The sequence below is a fragment of the Diadema setosum genome, chromosome 13 (assembly GCF_964275005.1).
Source record: "Diadema setosum chromosome 13, eeDiaSeto1, whole genome shotgun sequence".
NCBI classification, from domain to species: Eukaryota; Metazoa; Echinodermata; class Echinoidea; order Diadematoida; family Diadematidae; genus Diadema; species Diadema setosum.
In genome coordinates, this window is record NC_092697.1 from 20106904 (window position 1) to 20124499 (window position 17596).

Below are 17596 nucleotides of genomic sequence, written 5' to 3' on the forward strand. Positions count from 1 at the left end.
TGTTGTTTCTATCAAAAGAGTAAGAAAAATACATTGTATACAGTAAGAAACGGTAATAATAATAATATATCACAATATTGTCAGAAACATTAATGTTCAGGGAAATGAGAGGGGAGAGTGTATATGGAAGATGGGTATAATGCTCTCTCCAAAACGGGGGGGGGGGGGGGATTTTGCATATTCAGACATGAAAATCAGAGATAATTATGGTGCATATTTTAACGGTGATACGAAAGATTTGATTGTTGCTGTTGTCGCAATCAAAAGAGTAAGAAAATATAATAAAGAAGTATTCAGAGAAACGGACGGGGGAGGAGGATACCCCCTCCCATGCACACGAGGGGATCGTTTGCATCTTCAGAGATCTGGTGCAACCTATTTGTTAAAATATTCGGGTTTTTTTTTCTATCAAACAGTTAGATGCAGTTTTCAAGACTTGAACAGAGGTCTGCTTCACCATTTTGGTCAAATATTAGCTTTTTTTTTTGTCTATAGAATATCAAAAGAAAAAAAAAAGATTAGGAAACATTCATATTCAGGGAAGGGTGAAATTCAGAGATCTTGTGCACCCTATTTGTTCAAATATTCGATTTTTGTTCTCTCTCTCCCTCAAACAGTAGAACCTAAGAGAAATGTGCAGAGGGAGGGTGTGTGAGGGGGATAGCTCCTCCCACACGAGGTAGATTTTTGCATTTTCAGATTTGAAAATCAGAGATCCGGTGCACACTTTTTTTTATATAATCAAATATACAGCTGTATTCAATTTTTGTTTCTATAAAATGGTAGGAATATATATACAAGGAAATGTGCAAGGGAGAGTGTGGGAGGGGATACCTCTTCCGCGCGAGGAAGATTTTTGCGATTTGTGCAGACTTGAAAGTCAGAGATGTGGTGCCTTTAGTCCCTGACGGAAAGGTGGGGAATTATCACGATTATGTCCACCCTTTTGTTCAAATATTCGATTTTTGTTTCTATCAAAAAAGAAAAGAAAGCTACGAAACATTTACATTAGGGAAACGTGCGGGAGAGGGTGTTAGAGGGGTATAGGGGCCCTCTCCCTAGCGGTGAAGATTTTGCATACCAGTATACTGTGAGTACAAATGTATATTATAATGACTTCTTCATCACCACAGAACTCTTACAAGAGTTCTGTGTAAGAGTTCTGTGTAAGAGTTCTGTGTTCATCACCTTTTTCTAGCTGAAGACATTTTCGCCACATAATAGGATTATGCGATACTAGTACACATGCGTTGCGCGTACGTCATACTACCGTATGACAGATACACAAGCAGACGACGCTAAACGAGCGAGGCGCTGGTCGCTCACGCACGTCTTCGCGGCAGTCCGTTACTAGTATAAGCGTTTAATAGCGTACAGCCCACAAAAAAGGGTATGCCTAACATGTTAGACTTCTTCTTTTTTTTTTCTTTATATGTTTTATTGATTTCAACTATTGACTTCTTGATATTAATATACATGTATGTACCAAAGAGTATAGAAGCGCACGTAGTGCGTGCGCTCTATACTCTTTGATATGTACACAACTCTAATCTAGCTCTATTCTATCTCGTGTAGAGAATGCCCTTTGTCTAAACGGCTTTGACATGTTTGATGGGGATTTAGAGCCGTAGAGTGCCAACTAGTTGAACTACGTGCCTCGGCCCATTCAGGTCAGTAGTTTGCCCTGTAAATTTACGATTCGTTTGTAGCAAATTGTAATATCACATTGTATCAGTGTTATCAGCATTTCTAACTCATTTGTAGACTATGCCTAAGTAAAACACAGTCCCACACGTACGTGTACAACTACAACAAGTACCCGGTAGGCCTCTCCGGCGCCTCTTCCTCCGGCGCCACTACACGCGCGGGGCGCTGTAACCAGTACAGTATGGGGTAAGCGCGGGGCGCTGTAACCAGTACATGTTGGGGTCTCTGTTCAGGGAGGTGCAAAGAGACACCTCCCTACTCTGTTACTGCGACCAGCCCCATACGCTATGCTTATCGTATGGGGCTGGGGCTGGGGCTGCTGGTCGCAGTTAGGGTCGCTGCTGCGGTTAACGTGGTGTAAACAACCACTGCACTGCCACTGGATGATCGTATGCTAGATGTCTACTATTAGTATTAAGTAAAATTAAAAATAATGCTTTGTCAAGGGGTTAGTTCTAGAACTAAGAAGAAAATAACCCCAAACCTTTCTGGAGGTATGTTTCATCCAAACGACAGGTTAGAACAGGCATCTGCATTGATCCCCCACCAATGGCAATGCCCACTCAAGCAGATGGGAAACTAACCACCCTGTACTGTTACTGGTTACAGAGCCCCACGCCGGGGTTCATGGGAAACCTAATCAATGACAGCAAAACTAGTAAAGGCGAGAGCACAGATGCTACTGAAACTAAAGAGTTTACATCAGTCTTCACAAGAGGTTCTCATCCGATACCACCAGACATGGGCAACCCAATCTCCACACACATCAAACCGCTTCACATAACAGTCAATGGTGTAGAAGCTGGTTATACAGCTTGTTATTCCGAAGGTTCGTTATTCCGAAGGTTCTTTAGACTGAAGGTTCGTTATTCCGAAGGTTCGTTATTCCGAAGATTCGTAATTCCGAAGGTTCGTCAATCCGAAAATGTGATGAGGTTTGTTTTTTCCGAAGGTTAATTAGGCCCTAATCCGAAAATGAAATAAGGTTCGTTATTCCGAAGGTACATCAGGGCTGCCAACTCTCGCGCATTGAGCGTGAGACTCCCGCAATTCAACCAACTTCGACTGTCTCATTCTGATAAATGAAATCTCGCGCTAAACCCCCAAAATAGAAAGTACATGACTAAAAAAATAAATATATCTCTACCGGATTCTCTGATATTCCGAATATCGATATGCCCAAGCCCAAATTTTGAGATTTTCCCGCGCGGGTGTAAAGCTTACCAATAATTTAATCGTTTTCGGTTCGCGCGCAAAGACGTGCTATTGGATGTCTATACCACGTGAGCGTAGGTTGTACTTTTGGCAAATTACAGTACATGTATGGCTATGTGAGTATGACGTGTGCTTTACATCGCTTTACATACACTAACTGTGTACGTAGTACGTACGTACGTACGGCCGCACAGCAGGCCGCCAGGCGCTAGCGAGGAGGTTGCTCTGCTTCCTGGCAGTGTCTCACGCCAAACTCTCACTCAAGGTTGGCAGCCCTGAGGTACATTACGGTAATCCGAAAATGAAACAAAGCTCGTTGTTCCGAAGGTTAGTTATGGACCCTACGTAGTATATCACTTCGGATCAACGAACCTTCGGAATAACGAACCATATTTCATTTTCGGATTAACGAACCTTCGGAATAACGAACCCCATTTCATTTTCGGATAAACGAGCCTTCGGAATAGCGAAGGCCCTATTTCATTTTCGGATTAACGAACATTCGGAATAACAAATCTTCGGAATAACGCCACAAATGTTCGGATTAACGAACCCTTTTTCATTTTGGGATTAATGAACCTCTAGGTATAGGGTGTGTTTCTGATTAACAAACCTTCGGAAGATCGAACCTTCGGAATATTGGAATAACGAACAGTACCCGTAGAAGCCCTGCTCAGTAGTCTAGAGCCGTTATTAGAGGTCTCAGAAGCTACAGGCCCCAACATGGTGTTAAAAGAATGTGCAAAAGGAGTTTGCTCCAGGGTTGAGAGATGCTCTGATCTTCCAGCTGTCGGTTGACACCACAGGCACCCTACCATCTGACTAGAGGTCTGCTCATGTTACGCCAGTCTTCAAGAAGGGAGATGTACATCTGGAAACTACAGACCTGTCTCCCCGACATCTGTGCTATGCAAGCAACTTAAGTACATTGTATGTAGGCATTTGTTGTCTATATGATGCAACATTTGGAGGATCATAATATCCTATCACCCCTGAATCATGGATTCAGAGCTTGCCATTCAACAGAGACGCAACTTCTCACCACAATGCATGATCTTCTTCTAGCCCAGACCCAAATGAACATCATCATTTTGGACTTCTCCAAAGCATTTGATACAGTACCACATGATCTACTACTGGCATAGATGAACCCATACTGTTACGACCAAAATCACTCTGAGAATGATCGCACAAAAAAAAAATCGACTAATGTTCAGGCGGTTTATTAACAGCGATATTGTGGGTACAGACTCGTAATCGGTTTTCACATCAGTACAATAATGATCAATAAAACAATCATAAATCAGTAGTGGATTCACTTACACGTATCTGAAATCAGGTAATCCTTTAATTGAAAAGGTCCAAATGCGATGTTCGGTGCACAAATGAATAATCCTTGACGTGCCGATGAATGATTCCTCCGACGTAACTCCAGAGGCACAGGTTGCGTTAATCCACGTTATTAATCCGGGGTAAAAATCCAGGATATACGTCCACAGCGAAACGTGCAGAATCTAAACGTTATGACGACCACGTCCAGTCGAGGCGTTGAATGATGATTCACTTTTTATTGTCCAGCAAGGAATCCAGCCCGTCACAGCTTTGCCGTAATAATGTCCGTTGATACTAAAATATGGAGTCTATCTCCAATGTAGGCAAATTGATTCTCTGCAGGCAAAATGTCTCCCAGGCCTTATCTCAACAAACACAGTTTGTATAGCAGGTCAGCAGGTAACACAGGACTGACTATAACAAGTCGCTTCAGAGCCAGAAGTGACGTAACTCTCAGAGCAGAGGTGTTGGGTACTCTGCCTACCTCAGAATTTCTCCGCTTATATACTATCCATTCACCCCTTTCTTGAACATTCTGTAATTTTCTCCAACCTGGGGCCACACACCTGAACATACTAGCAAGTCCAAATTCCAGGAATCCTGGATGACTCACTGTCTAACTATGTGCATAACATCATTGCCAAAATTAACTACCAATCACATTGGGCTACAGGGACAGGGCCTCACTCAGCCAAATATGTAAGCACTTCCTAGAATTTTCTGGAATGGGTTAAAATCATTCTAGATTGAGTGAGCTATAATGTATTTCCTGTCACATGCATACATGTACTGTAGCTACATTGTATACCACGTAGAAAATTCTCCACTGATCTGGTCAGCCTGTATGTACTATATCTATATCATATAGAATGTTCTCCATTAATCTGGTCTACCTGTGTACATACACATTAAAACAACCATACATACAGCCTTGATGCATGTACATAACTACTTGTGTGTACCTTTGTGACACCATCCCCCATGGGAAAAAGAAAGCCTTGCCGTAGCAAGGGTTTCTTTTACCTTCACAATTTCTCATTGTTATTTACAACGAATGTGAGGTACATGTACAATCCAAGTCAAGCAACAATAATCACATACTATCACATGCCCTGTGAATAGCTGCATTAATTCCATGTTCTCTTTTCATGGATACCATTTACATTGATATTGCTTGGATTCTTGAAGCTTATACAATCATGTCAAACTGTTTTGCATACATTAATGGATATGCTAAACACATACGCGGTAAGTGATATGCGATGACAACTTTTAACCCTTGAATTCTACTGTGCTATCCACTACCTATGTAACACCAACTGACTTTCTGTCATAGCACTCTTTCAGCATATTGACATGACACATTCTCTGATCTTTTCGTCTGTCTGGCGTACTGATCACATAGTTCACATCATTGAGTTTCTTTTTGACACAGTATGGGCCACTGAACTTGGCTTTCAGTGGATCACCTTGTATGGGCAGCAGTACAAGAACTTTGTCACCTGGTTTGAAGGTTCGTGCTCTGGCATTTTTGTCTGCCTTTCTCTTCATTGAGTCTTGTGACACTTTCAAGTGTTCCCTAGCTACCTCACAAGCCTTTGAAAGCCTTTCACGAAACTTTGACACATAGTCAAGTAGGTGGACCTCATCATCCTCTGTCATGAATTTCTCTTTGATGAGCTTCAGTGGGCCCCTAACTTCATGACCATACACCAACTCAAATGGGCTGAAACCCGTCGACTCATTTGGGGAGTCCCTCGTCGCGAACAGCAGGAAAGGGATGCCCTTATCCCAATCCTCGGGATACTCCTCACAAAATGCCCTAATCATTGTCTTTAGGGTCTGGTGGTAGCGCTCCAACGCACCTTGGGATTGGGGATGATAAGCTGATGACTTCAGCTGCTTCACACCCAAACGATACATCACCTCTTGAAATATGCCTGACATGAAATTTGACCCTTGGTCAGACTGCACTTCCTTGGGCAACCCATACCTAGTGAAAAACTGCACTAGAGCATCTACCACAGTCTTAGCAGTGATATTTCTCAATGGGATAGCTTCTGGAAACCGTGTAGACATATCCATGATTGTCAAGAGGTACTTATGACCCGACCTAGTCCTAGGCAAAGGTCCAACACAGTCGACTAGAACCCGACTGAATGGTTCATCAAACGCAGGTATTGGAATCAATGGCGCCGGCTTCACTGAATGCTGTGGTTTACCAGCCACCTGACATGTGTGACAAGTCTTACAGAACTCAGCCACATCCACATTCAACCCTGGCCAATAGAAATGCCTCATGATCCGATCCTTTGTCTTTCTGACGCCTAAATGGCCGCCAACTGGTAACTCGTGAGCAATCCTCAAGATCTCACCGCGGTAACTGGGAGGGACAACAACTTGACGGACCACCGTCCAATCCTCATCAGCTGGCCTATGGGGAGGTCTCCACTTCCTCATCAAAATGCCATCTTTGACATAATAGCACTCAGGGACCTTTTCAGCCTCAGCCTCAGAACACGCCGTCTGAGACAAGCCTTTCAATTCAGAGTCTGCCTGCTGTGCTTCAACCAAGGAAGACTTGCTAAACAGTCCATCACTGTTAGCCTCGTAGCCTAATACAGCAACCCCATCATTCAAATCCTTGAAAAAGGTTTCTGCCAACCAAACACCGGAATTCTCCTCCACATCAAGAGAATCCGCATCATCTTGAACAGCTCTACGAGCCTGAGACCTAGTCACAACACAATCTGGGAAAATCCCAGGAAACTCCTCCTGCAACTGCTCAGTTTCAGCAACCACCACTGGTTTATCCGAAACAACTGGAGACACAACCACCTTATCCCCAGCCAAGTCATTCTCCAACAAGAAGTCAATGCCTGCCATGGGCAACTCAGGAACAACTCCAACAGTGACAGGACCAGAAACTAGGTCACACTTCAAATCCACTCTATACAGTGGTACTGACATATAACTGCCATCAACAGTCTGAATCAAGACTTTTGCATTCACTGCACTATCTGGTGGAAAAGTCATACCACCATCCACCATCAACGACTGAGAGGCCCCCGTGTCTCGCAGGATGACTACTGGTTTACCTGCCTCACCAGAAGTACATGGGGTCACCTCACCATCAAACAAAAAGCTACGATAGCTCTCATCCACCTGCTTCAGCCTATCTTTGAATTTGGGAGATCGACTTTCAATGGCCTGTGCTTCACTGAACGGGACACTATTTTTGGGTAGGACACTTTTTGACATGACAAATCCCATGTCCTTCTTTGTTTTGTTTTGCAACTTCCAACACTGTGACTTCACATGCCCTGTCTTGTTACAGTGAAAACATTTGATGACATTTGCACTTGTACTGGACCCTTTGTCAGATTGAGGCTTTGGTGCCGATGAAGTTTCAGAACTCGTGCCTTTTTCAGGACCAGCATTCTTTGGATTGCTCGATTGATTTTTGTCTCTCTTATTTCCAGAGAAATTCCTGAAAGGTGGTCTGTTGTCATTTCTGTGGGTCAGCTCATACTCATCAGCCATCAAGGCTGCTTTATGCAAACTTGTCACTTTGTGATCATCCAAATGTGACCTCACACTGAAAGCAACACTCTTTTTGAATTCTTCCAAGAGAACAACCTCACGTAGGTTATCAAAATCCTGATCCACTTTCTGGGATCTGTACCACCTATACATCAAACATCATTTCTTTTTCACGAGCAAACTCAACATGTGTCTGGCCTGGTTTGCGGTACGAATTTCTGAACTTGTGTCTGTATGCCTCTGGCACCAACTCATAAGCATTCAACACTGCCTTCTTGACTGTAGCATAGTCACGTGATTGCTCTTTTGAGAGAGATGAGTACACATCGGCGGCTTTGCCGACAAACACACTTTGAAGGAGCATGGGCCAAAATTCCTGTGGCCAGTTCAACCTGTCAGCCACCTTCTCAAATGACACAAAATATGCATCAACCCTGTTTTCTTCAAACTTTGGCACCAATCGAATGTTCTTTGCCAAATCAAATTCAGAGGGAGCCCTTTCACGATTTCCAACAGTCTGTGCATGAGTCAATTCCATCTCACGCAATTTCACTTGTTGCTCAATTTCAAATTTCTTCATTTCCATTTCTCTTTCCCTTTCCTTCATTTCCATTTCTCTAGCCCTTTGCTCTCTTTCTATTTCTAATCTCATCTTCTCTTTCTCCATTTCCATTTTAGCAAGCTCAAGCCGCGTTTGATCAGACATTTGAGCTTGATTTGGAATGTCAATTTCTTCTTTGAGCTCCATGTGACCAGCTACTAAGTCAAGAATCTCTGCCTTTCTTACACCTTGTGGAACATCTACACTTAAATGCTGTGCGATAGCAGTCAAATCACATTTGCGTAACCTTTGCAAATCTTTGAGGGACAAATCTGTCCTCTGAACAAATGCCTGAACATCCATTGTACTGATTGACATTGTCACAATGTATTACGCACAATGTACAACTGAACAATCAACTCACTGGTATTTTGTCTGTACCAATATTCTGGATTCCGGAACGTTCCAAATTCTAAGTTTTGCTTTAAATTCATTTCCCGGACAAGCCCCCAATTTTGTTACGACCAAAATCACTCTGAGAATGATCGCACAAAAAAAAAATCGACTAATGTTCAGGCGGTTTATTAACAGCGATATTGTGGGTACAGACTCGTAATCGGTTTTCACATCAGTACAATAATGATCAATAAAACAATCATAAATCAGTATTGGATTCACTTACACGTATCTGAAATCAGGTAATCCTTTAATTGAAAAGGTCCAAATGCGATGTTCGGTGCACAAATGAATAATCCTTGACGTGCCGATGAATGATTCCTCCGACGTAACTCCAGAGGCACAGGTTGCGTTAATCCACATTATTAATCCGGGGTAAAAATCCAGGATATACGTCCACAGCGAAACGTGCAGAATCTAAACGTTATGACGACCACGTCCAGTCGAGGCGTTGAATGATGATTCACTTTTTATTGTCCAGCAAGGAATCCAGCCCGTCACAGCTTTGCCGTAATAATGTCCGTTGATACTAAAATATGGAGTCTATCTCCAATGTAGGCAAATTGATTCTCTGCAGGCAAAATGTCTCCCAGGCCTTATCTAAACAAACACAGTTTGTATAGCAGGTCAGCAGGTAACACAGGACTGACTATAACAAGTCGCTTCAGAGCCAGAAGTGACGTAACTCTCAGAGCAGAGGTGTTGGGTACTCTGCCTACCTCAGAATTTCTCCGCTTATATACTATCCATTCACCCCTTTCTTGAACATTCTGTAATTTTCTCCAACCTGGGGCCACACACCTGAACATACTAGCAAGTCCAAATTCCAGGAATCCTGGATGACTCACTGTCTAACTATGTGCATAACATCATTGCCAAAATTAACTACCAATCACATTGGGCTACAGGGACAGGGCCTCACTCAGCCAAATATGTAAGCACTTCCTAGAATTTTCTGGAATGGGTTAAAATCATTCTAGATTGAGTGAGCTATAATGTATTTCCTGTCACATGCATAAATGTACTGTAGCTACATTGTATACCACGTAGAAAATTCTCCACTGATCTGGTCAGCCTGTATGTACTATATCATATAGAATGTTCTCCATTAATCTGGTCTACCTGTGTACATACACATTAAAACAACCATACATACAGCCTTGATGCATGTACATAACTACTTGTGTGTACCTTTGTGACAATACATTGCTGGCTTACATCCTTCCCAAGCGCACCGAAACACTTTTGGTTTTGGGGGGACAAAATCTTGACGGGGGCACATTATGTGATGGTGTGAAATCCTCGGCGAGGGAGCGAAGTGACCGAGCAGGGGTATCACGGTAGGGACTTTTTGTCAAAACAGAGTACAAAAGTCGCATTTTTTATAGAGCATTTAAAAGCAAATTTCTAGGAAATTACACATAGTGGAAAAAATTTAGTGCGAAGGACTAGGATTATAACATACGGTGGGGGGGGGGGGTACATTTATGTGACAGTGTAAGATCCTTGGTGAGGGAGCGAAGTGACAGAGCAGGGGGAGGGTCACACTATATTCAAGTATTAAATGTGCAGTTTAATGTTTCCAGGCCACTATTAAACGATCGCCCCGTCACTGTACAGGCATGCTAACCTGGAAACAGTCCATTAAACTGCACATTACTTGAATATGTGACCATTCTGAAGCAAATAATTTTCGCACAACAATAGATATACATGTATAATGTACTCTTACATGAATCCTACAAGGATTGAAACAACCATCCCCCAGCATTCCCATTGATTCCCAATGATCAGTTACTAGCCATCCCCTTTAAACACGATCGCATTGTTCAAGCAATAAAAATTATTCTTAAATTGCTAAAAAGCATAGAAGAAAGGGAAAATAATATTTTCCCTTTCTCGAGTGTGCCCTCGAGTGTGCCCTCTGAAACATAGCTTTAGTAAACCTTATATTATAAGGTTTACTAAAGCTATGTTTCAGAGGGCACACTCGAGGACGCAAGGCTACCATCTACAGTTATAAACTAAATTTACTCATACTAAATTTACTCACTTTGCATATGTTCAAAGTCTGTGTAGCGGAAAATTTGTCTCCGGAGCACTGGCGTAGCCAGGGGGGGGGGGGGGGGGGGGGAGCGATGGGGGCAGTTGCCCCCCCCCCCCCCCTAAGATTTGGACCGGGGATTTGGGAGGCGGAAAAAATGCGTGTATACTATGCATGCACATGAAGCGGGTCTCCTTTGCAACCTTTCATCAAATGAGATCATATTTTTTGAATATTTCACTCAAAGTGTGCACCAGATCGTTGAATTTCAATTCAAAATATGCAAAATCTCTCGTTCTCCCCCTCTCTGCCTCTTTCCCTAGCTTCGTACACTTTTTAGATTTACAAAAAATTATGAATAATCCTGAGTGCACAAGACTTATCATTTATATTCGGAAAACTCAAAGTTCCCTCATGTACAAGGGGAATTTCCCCTTTTAATCAACCCTTTCCTCTCTCAGTTCCCCCCCCCCATCATTTTTTTAATGATTTCCCAAATATTTCATCAAATATGCGTATACGAGATATCTCAATTTCAACCTTAAAAAGGCAAAAGCTCCATCGTACGGGAAGGGTGGAGATAACACTTGCCCACGCCTTCTCCCTGCTCGCCCGCCCCTCCCCGCCCCCCCCCTCCCCCCATGCATAGAAGTAGACTGTGGCTACACTTTGAACATAAACAGTTTTCTAAATATGACACAAAATGTGTGCACCAAAATGTTTAACTGCAATCAGAAAATTATACAGAATCTCTTTCCATAGACTTGCTACACTTCTCTTCTGATTGACAAATTTCCAGATATTCCAACAAAAGTGAGTGCCAGCTTGTTGAATTTCAGTTCTAAAAGCTTAAAACTGGAAAAAAAAAGAAGGTTCCCTTAAATATGGGAGAGGTATCATGCCACCCTTCCATTGCTTAATTGTTACCCACTATAGACTTAGTACATTTTTGGGAATGACAATTTCTGAATTTTCCACAAAAAAGTGTGCTTCAGATCGCTTTATTTCAATTCTAAAAACGCAAAAGCTCTACGAGCGGGAGGGGGAAACCCCTTCCCCTAAGCTCTACCTCACTAGACTTTGTACATGTACATACACACAGATGATGCACATTCGGAATAAGAGCTGAATTCCGTGATTTTAACACTTCGGTGAAAAAGTATTGCACCAAAAATTTGCACCAGATCACTGAATTTCAGATCTGAAAATGCAAAATCACCTTCGTGTGGGAGGGGATATGCCCCTATCTACACCCTCGTCTTCATGCTTTTTCTGTTTGATTGCTGAACAGACAGCGTTCATGATATTCAGTGTAAGAATTAATACAAGAAGTTTATTTAAATGATACCATTTTATAGGCAAATTGTTCAATAATAATATACACTAAAATAATACTGCAACCTTAAACAAGTGGGACTGTTTCAACACGTTAAAACATGCAAAAACATGCATTAAATTGCACCATTTGCAACATCAAAATGCAAAAAGTTCTCACCGTGGGAGGGGGGACACCCCCCTCCCACACCCTCCCCTCCCCCCTCGCTCACTCCGCTCGCTCGGGTTCAGTCTCGTTCATGATATTCAGTGAAAAGAATTAATACAAGAAGTGTATTTGAATCATACCATTTTATAGGCAAAATGTTCAATAATAATCTACACTAAAATATACTGCAGCCTTAAACAAGTGGGATTGTTTCAACTCGTTAAAACACGCAAAAACATGCATCAAATTGCACCATTTGCAACATCAAAATGCAAAAAGTTCTCACCGTGGGAGGGGGGACACCCCCCTCCCACACCCTCCCCTCCCCCCTCGCTTGGGTTCAGTCTCATTCATGATATTCAGTGAAAAGAATTAATACAAGAAGTGTATTTAAATTATACCATTTTATAGGCAAATTGTTAAATAATAATCTACACTAAAATATACTGCAACCTTAAACGAGTGGGACCGTTTCAACTTGTTAAAACACGCAAAAACATGCGTCAAATTGCACCATTTGCAACATCAAAATGCAAAAAGTTCTCACCGTGGGAGGGGGGACAAATCCTGGCTACGCCGTTGCTCCGGAGACCATGCAGACTATGCTACATCAGTAGCAGTTCTCGCTGCACTCTCAGTACGCTGTAGGAGTTCCCACTGTGTCATGGCCATTTTGCTTAGACGCAGCGAAAACTCCATGGACATAGCTCTGATGTAAAGGGAGTATTACTACTAACTGACTGGTGACTTTATGCAAAAGTGGAATATAACAAGTGTCGATGTACTATTTTTTGATTGCCATTGCATATTAATTTAAAGTGATTCCAGCAACTTGTGCATATGATGTAATAAGGACTTGGAAATCATATTGCTGGTTTTACTCCTTTGTCCTGTGTTTATTTTGCAGATATCAATGAGTGTGCCAGTGAGCCATGCTTGAATGGAGGAGTTTGTGTAAACTTTGAAAGCTTCTTTTTCTGCCTGTGTTCTACTGGTTTCAGTGGAGTAAGGTGTGAAAATGGTAAGTGCCGGTAAGAGTGGGTGAGAAACAATTACAGGTCGGAACAGCATTTCTGTACTTCGTTACTCTGAAGTTACTTGTATTAGTTCTGATATGCATAGTGTTGGAGGGCATACATCCATCATCTGAGATTATAACAACCTCATGAACTTTGGAAAAGGGCGTGATCGCTGCACTGTCTTCATAGCAGCATCTAGAAACAGGTGTATGTGCTCTCTAGGCTGGTAACACGTATGCAGTATGCACCATATCTAGTTGCCCTTCAATTGTGACATCACCAGATTTACTGTCTATTCAACTGTAATTGGGTGAGAACTTTTTGCATTTTGAAGTTGCAAATGGAACAATTTGATGCATGTTTTTGCGAGTTTTTTTTTTTTACTTGAAACAATCCCACTTGTTTAAGGTAGCTTTATATTTTGATGTAGATTATTATTGAACAATTTGCCTATAAAATGGTATCATTTAAATAAACTTCTTGTATTAATTCTTACAATGAATATCATGAACGCTGTCTTTTCAGCAATCAAACAGAAAAGGCATGCACACAAGGGTGTAGATAAGGAGCATTTCTCCTCCCACACAAAGGTGATTTTGCATTTTCAGACCTGAAATTCACCAATCTGGTGCAAACTCTTGGTGCAATACCTAGAATTTTTTCCAGTGCCAACTGATAATGGAAATAGATAGGGCTTTTTCAGGGAATTGTTAAAATCACGGAATTTAGCTCTCATTGTGCATCATCTGTGTATCTACAAAGTCTAGTAAGGTAGAGCTTAGGAGAGCGTGTGGGAGGGGGATTCCCCCTCCCACTCGACGGAGTTTTTGTGATTTTAGAATTGAAATAAAGCGATCTGGAGCACATTTTTTTTCCCCCCCGAAGTGTGCTAAGTCTATGGTGAGTACCAAGCAATGTAAGGGTGGCAAAATACCTCTCCTATATTCAAGGGAGTTTTTTTCAGTTTTAGAACTGAAATTCAACAACCTGGTGCACACTTTTGTTGGAATATCTGGATATTTGTCAATCAGAAGAGAAATGTACCAGGTAGCAAGTCTGTGGATGGAAATTCTGTTTAATTTTCTGATTTTAGTTAAACGTTTTGGTGCACACATTTTGTGGCATATTTAGAAAAATGTTTATGTTCAAAGTGTAGCCACAGTCTACTTGTATGCATGGGGGGGGGGGGGGGGGGCAGGGCAAGCGAGCAGGGAGAAGGCATGGGTGAGTGTTATCACCACCCTTCCCGTATGATGGAGCTTTTGCCTTTTTAAAGTTGAAATTGAGATATCTCGTATATGCATATTATCCTATTTGATGGAATATTTGGGAAATTATATAAAAAAAAAAAAAATCAACTTATCTGGGGGAACTGAGGGAGGAAAGGGTTGATTAAAAGGGAATATTCCCCTTGTACATTAGGGAACTATGAGTTTTTGGAATATAAGTGATAAGTTTTGTGCACTCAGAATTATTCAGAATTTTTTGTAAATCTAAAAAGCGAACCATGGCTAGGGAAAGGGTCACAGAGGGAGAGGGTTTGGGAGGGGTCAAAGATAAGCAACCCTGCTGTTAGTACCACATAACCTGGTACAACCTGCCCACTGCCTTGTTGTTATCTTTGGGAGAAGAAAAGGCTAAGGAGTAGAGGGCTCGATATTTATAGTGGTGGCTTGGGGCCACTAAAAATTGTTGTTGGGCCACCAAATTTCCAAAAAAGCTATGTTTTTGTGGCCTGATCAGGCACTTTTTATATTCTACTTGTTATGACTGTTATGTTTCTGTGTATTTTGGGACTACCAAAATTTTAGACTTTTTTTAGTGGCCCACCAGAGAAAATTGTTACGTAGGGTCGAGCCCTGATATAATTATGTGTGTGTGTGTGTGTGTATGTGTATGTAATAATATTGTGAAACCAAAGAGATAATTGAATATAACTATAACTTGTATGTATGTTAGTGTAATTTTGGACAGATGAAGGCATCTTTGTAACCATCTATTCAAACCCTCACTTTGACATCTGTAAAGCAACATGCAAGCAAACAATTGTAGCATATACCAGTTTACATTTTCATGGACATTTGAGGACCCTTCCCCCTTCAGTTTCGCAAGTAATGAAAATTTGTATAACATAAACCCCTCAAAAAAAGTTTGGAAATCTGAGTTTGATCAATCATTTGTCATTTTTCCTCAGGAATGATTTATTTGTGCTTAGTACCACACAAAGATTGTTTAATTCTCTTTAAAATGATACTATACTTGTTATGATTATTGTATCCATGGAGATGCAGTGCTTACAAATATGGGATAAAGTCACAATTTAAAAGCTGCAAAATGGCCCAATTTTTGACGTCCCTAATGGAGTTTTCACAGTATGAGTGAGTTCGAAATCGTTTCTTTGGTGTTCATTTACTGTAACATCATCATTTTTATGGAGTGAAACATGTTTGCATTCAACCAAACAGATAGACAAACACACCCACACACACAAACACAAACGATCATGACTCAAACCATTTTATCTCACAGAACCTCGCCACATTAACCACAAGAAAGACATAAAGGAGTGAAATGGCATAGTCTTGATTTTATAGGAGTTTCATCTTTATTTTGTCTTCATTTTCTTGTTATTTTGTCTTTACTTTAATGTCAATTTGTCTTTATATGGTCAATGAACATGATCAGGGCTCAGTATCTGGTGGACGAACCAAGTGCTTGCACCACCGCCTGTTACCATGTCCTCATGCTGTTGATTAGCTTCGTGATTCGCTGCTGAGGAATGGCGTTCCACTCGTCAACCAGTATCTGACGGAGTCCTGTCAATGTCATTGCATTCATGACCCTCTTCCCCACAGCTCGGCCAAGTTAATCCCAAAGATGTTCTATGGGGTTGAGGTCGGGGCTGCGTGCAGGCCAGTCCATTCTAGTGATGCCCTCTCTCTCAAGAAAGTTGTGCACAAATCTTGCTCTATGTGGTCTTGTGTTGTCATCTTTTAGAAGCATCTCAGCTTCAATCTGCCCTATGGCGCGAGCTTTTTGAACATATGGAATAGTGCTTACAAACTGGAGAAATTTACAACTGACCTCAGATTTCCAAACTATTTTTGAGGAGTTTATATTTCTACCTGTTTCTTGCCACTTTTTGTTATTTTGGGGTTTCAATTGACAGCTTAGGCTATTTTAAAGGGGAAATCCAGTCGAAAAATATGTTAGTCTGATAAAAAAAAGAGTAAAATCTTACAAGTTTAACAGTAAAAATATGACTGAAATCAGATGAAAAATAAGGAAGTTGTGAAATTTTCAAGTTTTGCTAATTTCTGCAAAACAGTTCTTGTAAAGTGGATAAGAATTTTAGTGAGCTGAACATGTCATACCCTCACAATTTTCCAATGATCGTGTACAAAAAAATGACAAAAATTCAATGTTTTTTGTCATTGAAGGCTGAAACATGATGTTATTCCTGGTTGAATAAAGTTCTTCACAGTAGTGATCAGTTAGATATATCAGAATTTGAGCCTCTGGCATAATTGCATTCGATTGAAAAAGTGGAATTTTCAAAATTTTATGTACAAACTATGTGGCAAGTTGTGAGGGGATGACATGCTCACTTTGTCATTTTCATATTCATATTGACCATTCAAGAACTGTTTCCTCAAAAATGAGCGGAACTCCTAAATGTCATAACTTCCTTATTTTTCACCTGATTTCGATCAAAATTTTACTGTTGAACTCATATTTTACTCTTTCTTATCAGACTAACAAATATTTTGACTGGACTTCCCCTTTAATGGAAAATGGCATAAAGGTGTGGTATGGAGTAGTATGGAATATTCAAATGGAAATGAATTGTGTTCAGTTTTGTGGGTTTTTTTTTGAGGAATTCGGATAAAATCTTTTTCAGTTTTTGCCTATATTTCTTTTATAAGGAAGATGTGTAACAAGAACTTGAAGTATTCATCATTTCAAATGACTTTTATATTATAGGTTTTCCCACCCAATTTCATTAGATTTGCATTCAAGTTAATGACAAGGCATCCAAATACAAGCAATTTTGGTCCCAGCTCTACTCTCACGGTTCATTTTAATTCTTTGAGTATTCAATTTCGTTTCATGTCATTCCTATCAGATTTTATTTAATTCAATTTAGAAATTCATTCAATTTAACTGCTCAAAGTTGGCATTCAGTTTCGCGCCAGCTGGATAAACGTTCAAATTCGCGCCAAATACAAGTTTCAATTTCATTATAGGAACACAAC

The 17596-nt window shown here is 41.0% G+C and overlaps 1 protein-coding gene across 1 annotated transcript in view; it reads left to right on the forward strand.

Moving 5' to 3' along the window:
- Nucleotides 1-2256: 2256 nt before the first annotated feature.
- Nucleotides 2257-17596, forward strand: part of LOC140236470 (uncharacterized) — a 180883-nt gene continuing 165543 nt past the window's right edge. Inside the window, exons 1-2 of the mRNA XM_072316394.1 lie at nucleotides 2257-2536; nucleotides 13229-13342. Coding sequence (XP_072172495.1) covers nucleotides 2257-2536; nucleotides 13229-13342 — 394 coding nt within the window. The remainder of the gene's footprint in view (nucleotides 2537-13228; nucleotides 13343-17596) is intronic.